This window comes from Ciona intestinalis, chromosome 7 (assembly GCF_000224145.3).
Source record: "Ciona intestinalis chromosome 7, KH, whole genome shotgun sequence".
Lineage (NCBI taxonomy): Eukaryota > Metazoa > Chordata > Ascidiacea > Phlebobranchia > Cionidae > Ciona > Ciona intestinalis.
In genome coordinates this window covers 106,556-116,990 of record NC_020172.2, presented here as the reverse complement: position 1 = coordinate 116,990, position 10,435 = coordinate 106,556, and the positions used below count along the sequence as shown (strand labels likewise).

The 10,435-nt window shown below is 32.7% G+C and overlaps 1 protein-coding gene across 1 annotated transcript in view; it reads right to left on the bottom strand.

Moving 5' to 3' along the window:
* The window catches only part of LOC100183500 (vacuolar protein sorting-associated protein 13D), a 46,156-nt gene that overhangs the window by 33,281 nt on the left and 2,440 nt on the right, over positions 1-10,435 (bottom strand). The window contains exons 3-17 of the mRNA XM_018812571.2: positions 8,340-8,444; positions 7,960-8,086; positions 7,788-7,901; positions 7,477-7,599; positions 6,921-7,213; positions 6,148-6,313; positions 5,509-5,646; positions 5,388-5,452; positions 4,924-5,024; positions 4,458-4,668; positions 4,068-4,206; positions 3,458-3,623; positions 3,160-3,302; positions 2,674-2,815; positions 1,904-2,050 (exon numbers count right to left, since the gene is read on the bottom strand). Of these exons, the coding sequence (XP_018668116.1) occupies positions 1,904-2,050; positions 2,674-2,815; positions 3,160-3,302; positions 3,458-3,623; positions 4,068-4,206; positions 4,458-4,668; positions 4,924-5,024; positions 5,388-5,452; positions 5,509-5,646; positions 6,148-6,313; positions 6,921-7,213; positions 7,477-7,599; positions 7,788-7,901; positions 7,960-8,086; positions 8,340-8,444 (2,180 nt within the window). The remainder of the gene's footprint in view (positions 1-1,903; positions 2,051-2,673; positions 2,816-3,159; positions 3,303-3,457; positions 3,624-4,067; positions 4,207-4,457; positions 4,669-4,923; positions 5,025-5,387; positions 5,453-5,508; positions 5,647-6,147; positions 6,314-6,920; positions 7,214-7,476; positions 7,600-7,787; positions 7,902-7,959; positions 8,087-8,339; positions 8,445-10,435) is intronic.

The following is a 10,435-nucleotide window of genomic DNA, read 5'->3' as shown; positions in this document are numbered from 1 at the left end:
ATGCTATTCTTGGTCAACCCACCAAATTGTGTTGTTGATTTGCTCAGCTTCACTTATTTTCCATGGTCTTGGCCTGTCTACTTCCCCAACACTTGCTGGAAGTACAGGTTCAAACTGGAAAGGCTCAATACCTATTGCTAGTGGACTAGGATCTTCACTTATGTCACTTCATTAGATGAAATAATTCTACCTGACTATACATCACACACTGACACTTTTACATTATTGTTAACTGACAAATTTAAATAGTGTAATACTGTAATACACTTACAAACAATTTTTAAAAATATTAATTTTAAACTAAAATCAGGCCACGGCATTACCCACGCTTATTTCTTAATTTAAAAGTAACAGAAAATGCTATGTCGACGGTACACTGTTTTGCTGCAAACAGCAAAGCCTAAATCAGCTGATCGATTAGAAAAGATCGTGACGTAATTTACGTCATAGTGCCCGCGAGTGACGCAACAATAGGCGAATTTTTTGGCACTTTTTAAAACGTTTTTTTGGGCAAACTAAATATTTTTTTCACAAAAAAATACCACAGATAGTATTTATTAAGTGTAAATTTTCATTTAAAACCAACTTGTATGAGCGTGGTCCAGACTCTTTAACAAATTGGTTTTTAATTTTTATTAATACCTGTAAGTTATTTGTTAAATAAATTAAATAATAAACAATGAAGTAGGGATGGGCTGAGATCCAAACAATTCGGATTCGTCGAATCCGAATATCCACGGTCCAATATTCGATCGAATCCGAATATTCGATGACGTCATTTAACCTAATTCAATGTGGTGAAAAAATGAAATTATTTAACCGCTGCATATCCATTTCGTTTCTATTGGTAACCTTCTATCATAGCGTTATCTGCGCGCAGAGAAATTAATTAAAAACCTGTCAATCAACGCCGGCCGAGTGCCGATAAAAGGCGACGCACCACTATTAGTCACATGACATCAAAGGTTAAACTAGATTTTTACACTTTCATATAGAATCCAAAATTACAAAGTTGCCAGATTAGAACGTTGTATTGACGAATAGATGTCTCGTCAAGAATACGGTCGAATTTAATTGACATTTCGTTCTATGATACTATAATTGTAGCCAGCCATGTAAAATGTGCAAATCGTGCTAGTTTCGTTTTTATAATTTCTAAAATCGGACATGGTAAAAAGCTACGCTTTTACAAATGCGGCAATTAGGTAATAGCAGGAGCACGAGCTCTAATGACGTCATTAAGGAGAAAATATGCACGGGAACACGTTAGGTTTTAGTCGGAAGGCGCCGCTAATCAAAATTGTAAAACACAAACGAACACGTGGTTCACGATTAAAGAGGCCGCACAGGACGCGTGTTTCGTGAATTGCAGTGTTGCAGAATGTTGAATACATGTAAACATTTTTTAAACAAACTATATTTATAACTATTACGGAACATTTTGTAATGCTGAAATTAGATAATTTTACATTTTTACGCTTTTAATTACGAAATTATGCGCTGAAACACTGTCCACTAGGTTATTCGAAAGAGCTGCGATTACTTACTTTCTTTGAGTTAATTCCTAACGAACGAACTGGGTTAGGTTATAACATAAACGGCAATGTGAAACCGCATAATTGTAGGTCGTAAAACACACTGTATCTAAGCGTCCAGGAATTTACTGTTTTAACGCAATTATTAGCGTGTGCGTGGCAATTGGGCCGAATAATAAAGTATTCGGATTCGATCGAATACCTAAAAATGCGTTGAACAACGCCGAATATTCGGATTCTGATTCGGCCCATCCCTAAAGTGTATTTCAGAAATACAGTAGGTTTTTTCATACCAGATAAGCCGTTGAAATATTATTTACATTATGTCTGGTAGCAGAAGTAACAGAATATTTACAATATTTGATCACCTGAAGATAATATTGGAGGAGAGGAAGATGATGGGACTTTCATCTCTACAGTGGATTCAGGAGGTGGGGAGTTAAGAGGAGTGGAGAAATCATCATCATCATCATCAGAATCATCAACCATCGGAACAATATTCTCCACTTGTGTGTCTGACATATCTCATGTTATCAATAACATAACATGGTTTTGATTTATCTCTCGAATACGATAGCGAAAACCATGTTATTCAAAGAACAAGCGATTGATGTTAATTTAAAAGCTTGGCTGTTGCAGCCAACATGTGTATCTTATTGTACACAAGATAACAAGACACATAATGTAGTCAAGCACCTCATGCCGATTGTCTTGTCACTTTACACCAGATACATATGAATGATATACTAATACATCTTATGCTTAAGTTATATCATAAATGAAATATGGTAAAGGATGAAGCGAAGATACCAGATTATGCTGAGTCACTTTTTCACTCATTTTCATACTTAATTTTTAACATAAACCACATTTTTTTTTTTTAAATTATACAACAGGTACCAGAGAGACATAATGAATATTTTATTATAAAAAAAGATTGGAAAATTATCAATGTTAATATGAAAACAGACTATGGTGTGGTAATATTACTTTTATGCCCACTGTAAGTGTGTATCACGGTTAACAAGGGTTAGTAAACTTGACATGCTAACATATACGGCCACAGACAAAAATACATTACATGCTGAACAAATATGTTCAAAAATAGAACAGCCACCAAACCAGCTTAACATCATACCTTCTCTACTTGTAACATCACTGGAAAACTTGATATGACCAAGGTTGAACACAACTAGCTTTGTGTTGGGATCAGATATGTTTTCAGGTAAAATAAACTCAGGTGCGCAAATATCCAACATTATTTCCCAACGATGTTCCTTCTGTAAGGAAAATAGCAAAAATACGAATGCATGGCAGATATTAAAGTATCATATTTGTGTTAAAGGATTTATATATGCATAAATGGCATTAGGTCAGGCAGTTTAATCAATACTTTATAATGAAGTTTTGTGTCATGATGCACAGGTGCAGCTTAACACAGCTAGTTTTAAGTTGTCAATAAGTAACAAGAGTCTTATTTATGTTTAATACTAATGAGGAACACATCTACAGCTTGTTTGGTTTTTAGTTTGGACAAACTGATTCATTGAGATATAGCAGGGTGTGTTTTAATATAATACCTACTATAATTAGAAACCCACCCCACTATATAAAAATAACAAACCAATTTAGTTGCTGCCTTTCCATCCATGATACGTTTTACAGTGTTTGATATCTCGTGTTGTGTGTGTTGCTTCCATGCTACATACTTCTGACGTGCTGCATTTGTTAGTAGGTCCGACCCATGGTGTGCATAAGTAACAGTATCTGGATAATATTATACTGGTCAAAAAGAATCAATTCCATTGTTTATCTTTGGATATTTCTTTAAAATAAATAAGGTGATTGCCAATATACATACCCACCAAAAAGGACGATTCTCTAGCCTGCATATTTTTATCTAGGAATAAACCAGAACTGACCAGGTTTTGAGACAAATTTTTTCAGTCTCTCCATTAAACCAGGAATGCAAGTGATGGACAAGGAAGCTGTGGTAACACGTAAGCGATCTGAAGATGAATTAGACGTCAACATCGGAAGTTTTTCATAAAATAAACTGAAGACAGACTTCTTGTTCTCTGTTGCCATCTGTGAATATTATTGAGTATTTATTCTGGCATGACATTCTGCTTTGTGTTAACATAAATGTGTGCATACTATACATGCTGAGTGCTGACTATATACACCTAACACATCCCTTTTTAACTTTACAAGCTGCCAAAATAAAACTTAAGTAACTGTTTTTTACATATATGTGACTATTGGTTTGGACAATCTAACATCCGATTAAAACAATTCCTGTTGAGTGTGGTTGCCCTAAAATGCTTACTCTGATTCCAACCTTGATAACAATAGAAATTCCATAATTGTACTTGTTGTTCTCTAAACACTTAATGCATTTATAACTTCTAAGGATTACTGAATCTATTGATCTAGATTACCACTATTAAGACACTGCCAAATCTTTTAAATAAAAAAGTGTTGTCTATGGAATATTTTAAATATACAAAGAACTGAGAACTACGAACTTACATTTAGTTGTTGAGTGTTAGTTGTAGCAAGCCTGCTTTGATCAGATAACTTCACAAGGTTGGAATAATGTTTGTTTATCTTATCAAGGTCCTTCAATACTACATCTCCAAGATCAACTTGCATAGTATATGTGCTTGTTCTGGTTTAAAGATATACTTATAAATGCTCTGACACGGTTCTTATACACCAGACACACATGGTGTATTTACACATCGAATGTTTAGTGCAACGGTATAGGTGTCTTCTAATACACGAGACATACATAGTATATTCATAGCTCATTGTCAACATGATGTTAATATCATAATAAACTATTCTGCTGTACTTAATCAGAAACACATGTACTGGCACATAGTTTAATAGAAAAACACATAAACACAGGATAACTACCTTGGTCGCCATTGTGTTGCAAGCTGTAATCTGTTGAATTGTAAATCAACAACACCAAGGCACTTATGAGCAGTATCATCATACACAGTGATAGATCCTTTATCCAAATTAAAGTTTAATTTCAACAGAACATTATCTCTTCTTAAAAATGAATCATTTGTTTCTTTTTCAGTGAATCCCTCACCAAACATTTCATAAAGCTCTCTATCATCTAGAAGTTTATAAAAATGCACACAACTGCATCAAAGATTGCTTAAATTAAACAAAGATGGAACTCGTTTTTTTTGTAACAATCTTAAAAAAAATAGTTTCAACCCTTTACTAGTCAGCTTTCCATCACAAACACAAACATTCCGTTACCTGCAAGATTAACAACCCCTAATCTGGAGGACCCAAGTTTGTTGTCACCAAAAAGTTTAAGAATAGCCCGTCTAAACCACAATAATATCAAAAAAATATTTCTTACCAAGTTCCTCATAAACACTCTTCTGTTGATCATGAACTGGTTGTGTTGATTCAGTTTTATCATCAATTTCAATTAATCCTTCATTTGTTTGACCCCAATTACTGGAAAACAAATATGATATGTTACAATGCCCCAAAACATTTGAACATTAACAAGCAAAAAAAAATAAAAGTTACTAACTTATTACAACGACTGGTATTGCATTCAAATAATTAGTTTACTCTTCTTATATGGCAGCCAGCCATAACTTAATAGACTTTTTGAAATTTAGAAATTTTGGGTTTTCAATTTCTATAAAACAAACTGATACTACACTTTTACACATTTTTTAATATTTCAATATTGTTACAACCCTTCCTTAATTTTGAATTGGTGAAAATTGTTGAAAAGATGATTAGTTTATGTGAACATGAGATTTTTAACAAGTTAAGAATTTAAAAGTCGTTAAAACCATATTAACTCACCCAAACCAACCATGCCAACCCCAGCCACGAGAATCGGGTTTCTTAGTTTTGCTCAATCCTCGTTTCTGCCAAGCGATATGGCAATGTTAAATAACAAAATATTCTTAAACATTTAACTTACCGATTTTGTTTTTTCTTGCTGTTTTTTAGCAATTCTTATTCTATCTAACTTTTCATAAACAATCTCTCTGAGGATCAAGAGTTCATTGAGTGAAAGTTCCTCTTCAACTTGACAAACAATATCACTCACTTCATTGTTCTACATAAAAGTTAAATTTAATCCTAATTTACATAACTTGTTCTTGCATTAAGAGCAACTCATGTACACACACACAGTGTAGTATGTATACAATATAGATGTCTTAGGCAAATCATATGTGGTGCCTTGTACATGCTTGTGAGGCACAAAACCAGCACATTTTTAGAGTTTGGCTGGCAAGTCATTCTTGGGTTGAAACAATATGTAAAAGCACATGTCATGGTAACAGCTTTAAATCCAGTATCCCTCAGTTACAAGGCAACAGTATGGTACATATAAGTACAGATGTTTGTACACAAATGAATTTGTCGAAACAGGAAATTAAGAATACAGAGAAAAAAATTAAAAAGGTTTTGACTCTTTTGGGCAAACATAAATAAAACAAACAGAAGACAAACAATTGGGTAAAAGTATTTCTGCTTTAAATTTTCTGGTTTATAATATTTATATTTCCTGTGTAGAACTACTTAAAAACATCCACAACAAATTTGTATTAATTACCTGAGTTTTTAGAACATATTTTATGTTTAACAGTTTTTGGTAATTCTCCACATAACATAGTATTAACTTGACCCTCCTGCAAATAAATTCCTTTTTTCTTCTTTCTCTCATCTTTTTAATTGTTGACAAATGTTTCATGATCGCCCATCTCCACCAAGTACGTGGACTGAAATTGGCACAAGGAAGGTATGTGTAAGCGTAAGACTAACTTAACACTTGTGTTATAAAACTACCATTGCCAGTCATATGATTTATTTATCTTTGATAATAAAAATAAAGATCATATAGATTGAATAAAAAAACTGAATAAAATGAGAAACGACCCATTAAATTTTCAAAAAAGACCCATTAAATTTAAATTAAAAATACGGAATGTTGATAAAAATAATAGTAGTGGTAGTGTAACTACATTTTTAGCATGAAATTAATAAAACATGAATATAAACTACTTATCCTTGCGAGGCCATATATCAACAGTCGTTCAGGTGTTCTGTTTTATACACCTCGTGCCAGCTTTAAGTTACCAAATATGTTACTTTGTGGGTGACTATTTGTTTTGGATTTTTCCATTTTTTTTATGTAAAACTGATAGTTTTTTTTCTATGTAAGACTGATAAACTCATTAATGACCACTGGGTTAAAGTAATTTCCGTTAAGTGTCTTGCCCAAGGACCTCTGGGTTACAGGCGGGCGGGCGTGCTAACCCATTTGCCATGGCACCAGGCATGAAAATTTGCCATGGCACCAGGCATGAAAAGCTTAGAAAAACTTACTTTTTTGTGATTGTGTTGGTTGGTCTACCAACCCTGTTGCTGTGTTGTAGATTCCACCTCGTTATCTCTTCACCAAGAGCAAGCATTTGATTATATTGACTTTTACTTAACTGCAATGCTACAAGTTGAAGATCCATTGTAAATGACAACCTTGGGTTAAGGTCAGATCTTAAAGGCCATGAACTTAAATCTTGAATAAACTTCGCTTCACTATTTACAGGGTTGACAATGTACTTGGATGCATATGAAGCATCTGGCTCAACAAGGTCAGCTTTATAATTCATCATCAAATCCTAAAATTATTTGTTGCTTATTTAACCATTTAACCAATCAAACAATAGTTAATAGACGTTTTACTTTAATTAAAGTTCAATGCAAATGAATAAATTGAAGTTGAAAATTCATAAACCATAATAAGGAGTCACCTAAAACTATATATATAGCTTCTAATAACTTCTAACATTCATTCAATGTCATCTTTTTAATAACAGCTTTAAATACGTGGCTTTGAGTTGTTTGGCATATTTAAAATATAAAATTTATTTTACAAACTCACCTTTATTTCATGCATATCATGACCAAAGAACCTTGCATTAGTATCCCAATACATTGACATGTTGGATAAATGAACAAGTTTCCATTTCTTATCAGCAGAGTTTAAGTTGGTTGGGTTTGGTTGCTGGGAACAAATGTGGCGTTGTAAGATAACACAGGAAGATATGATGCAAACATGTCAAATTATTGACAATCACTTTGCATCATACAGATACACAAGATAAACTGAATACCTTTTATATGAAAAAAAAACATTTTAAAGTATTAGGAATTGTTGTTCTTAAATTTATAAGTATCACTTATCAGGTATACCCAATTTTCATCAGTGCTTTGAATCAATAACGAATCTACATGGAGGCCAAATGCAAATGAAGTTGAGCAAGTAGTTTCATCTTCGTATCGAATATGAACCTTGTATACACGAACCTACACAACAATAAGAGCATTATTGTATTTACCAGGTATTAACCAAATGTGGTTTAACCTGAAGGTTTTGTAAAATCTTGGTAACAATACTCGATGAATAAGCTTGCCATATTCCATATATGGAGCGATTGAAACCATACGTAGCATGCCATTTCTCTTCACGTGCAGTGAGTTGTTTATACTTGCTGAAATAACAAACAAAGTTAAAGAAACTTGTTTAAGAATTCAACTTAAAGTGGTAACTTGTACAAGCAGCTTTGAAACCATTATGCATTTTATCTTTGCAATGTGAAAATCTGGTTACACTACATAGCTTAAGAGTGTTGGCATTAACTGCCTTCCTGTACTAAAGTTTGACTTCCAAGCAGCTTCAGCTTTAAGCATTCCTAAATTTCAATTCCCAAAGAAAATATTTAAAAACAACAGAAAAACACCAACCTGTCAATTTGTTGTTGATTTTCTGTCAGTTCATCCAAGACATCAGAATGCTTGCATGGACTAAGTACCAAGTTCAGATTGTGTATTTCAATAACCCAAGGCTCACTGAAATAAAACAACATAAAACACCCTTATAGAAAATGGCCTTAAATATTAAATGTTAAAAATCAGGTTTCAATACCATGAGATGTTCGGCAGTTGTGTAAATAACCAATTAAGTGCATTTTTAATGCATTGGAGATGTATGTTAAACTATAAAAGTAAATATAAAAGCCGCTTTTTAAATGCATTAGTTGCACCACATCCCTTTAAAATATGCGGTTTGCCCAGAGTTGCGAAGCGGATATTTTTAAAAATATAGCCTTAAATCAAAAATGGTTGCATTTATATTATTTGTCTCATTATTTTAACGGCATTTCAAAATTAATTCTATCTCCAATTTTTTTCAGGTTATGACTAAAAGTGTAAATTAATTAAAAAGGGTTAGTATTAAACAATTCGTCGCATTAACATGAATTCAAAATAACTATGTTTCATGACATTTATCCCCAAAGTTTTTTATTACCAAAGTTTATACTCATCTCCGCCACAATAGAAAAAACTCTAGTGAATCTTCATCATAAATATATGCATAAAATAGTCTGAATATTACGGTGGATTACAATGAGCCGCTTGGCACATATTGCCCAATGTTTCTAAACTCAAAATTTATGACGGTGTTTAGGTGATACCAAGAATTTGTACTAATATTTAAAGACACTCCGAATAAATATAGTAGGGTGGGAGAGGATGGGACACTTTCTCCAAAAAGAATTTTTTTAATTTTCTTTCTTAACAACCTCTATTTATTGATAATCAGAAAACATGTTACAGAATTAATTGACAATATTACCACACCTTATAAAACGCGCATAATATTATTGCATTTTTTGTACCATATTCCCCACCTTGCAGTTTTGTATGTTTTTATCGTGGAACTTTGAGGTTTGCTTTTAATTCAAGAATTTATACCTCAAGAGTAAAATACCAAGACAACATTTGGAAAATATATTCGGAATTCAGTCACTACGCGAGGATAAAGTAAGTAACAAATTACAATCATTCGTTTATATTAAAAACTATAGCAGTAAAAAAAAAAATGTTTGATTTTGATTTTACAAAGCATTTAATAGCATTCCCTGGTATTTGCATGTATTTCTAAAAAAATATAATTTAATATTCAAAATTAACCAGGATTTTAAACTGTCCTGTCTTACTCCTATGTGTTTTAGAATTTGTAAAATTACAGGTGTGTCGTGCAAATTGTGAACTAACTCCTTGTGTTTTATTATTTTTATTGAATTGTTGTCAACTAATAAATAAAGGAGGACGCATGCAGTAGCATACATTCAATACTTAGTAAGCAAAGGAATCGTTGTGAATCTTTTCTCATGAAGAATGACGAAATGTGACGACAGCATAATTGGCGAGCAGCCATTAGATATATGATTTAAATAAAGTGTTTGAATTTTTGGGTATTGATATAGTGTTACATAACATAACAAGGGCAGGATTGTAAAAATACCCCGTTTTCGGTGATAATGTCACCGTCCGGATCGTCGAAAAACGTCCGGATTTTTTTAGTAGAAATAAATCCTATTTATATTAAAATCAACTTTCTTACGTTCGGCCGACAATATACTCTTTGGTTTCTTTGTTCCGTAATTATTGACGACATAAACGTGCGCTCTATTTTAATCGCATCGGTTACATTGCGAGAACACGGCGAATAGCTAAAATGACGAAACGGTTCGTGCAAACATTAAAAAAATGCATTTTCCTAACACCTACTATACGAATTTTGTCACAAATCATGTCACATGGAACCATAATGTGGTGAATTTAAAATGATATTACATTTATTAAAACGACGTATCTAAATCGGTAGAAACAAATGAAAAGTTTTACGCACGTTCATCGTGGATTAAAAATGTAACGATGATTACGTCATAATACCTTTGATAAACTATTAAAATTTTAGATAACAATTGTGGTTTATGTGTTTCTATATTTCATATAATTGTTTTATTCCCGATATAATTTAAGCAAGCAACAAG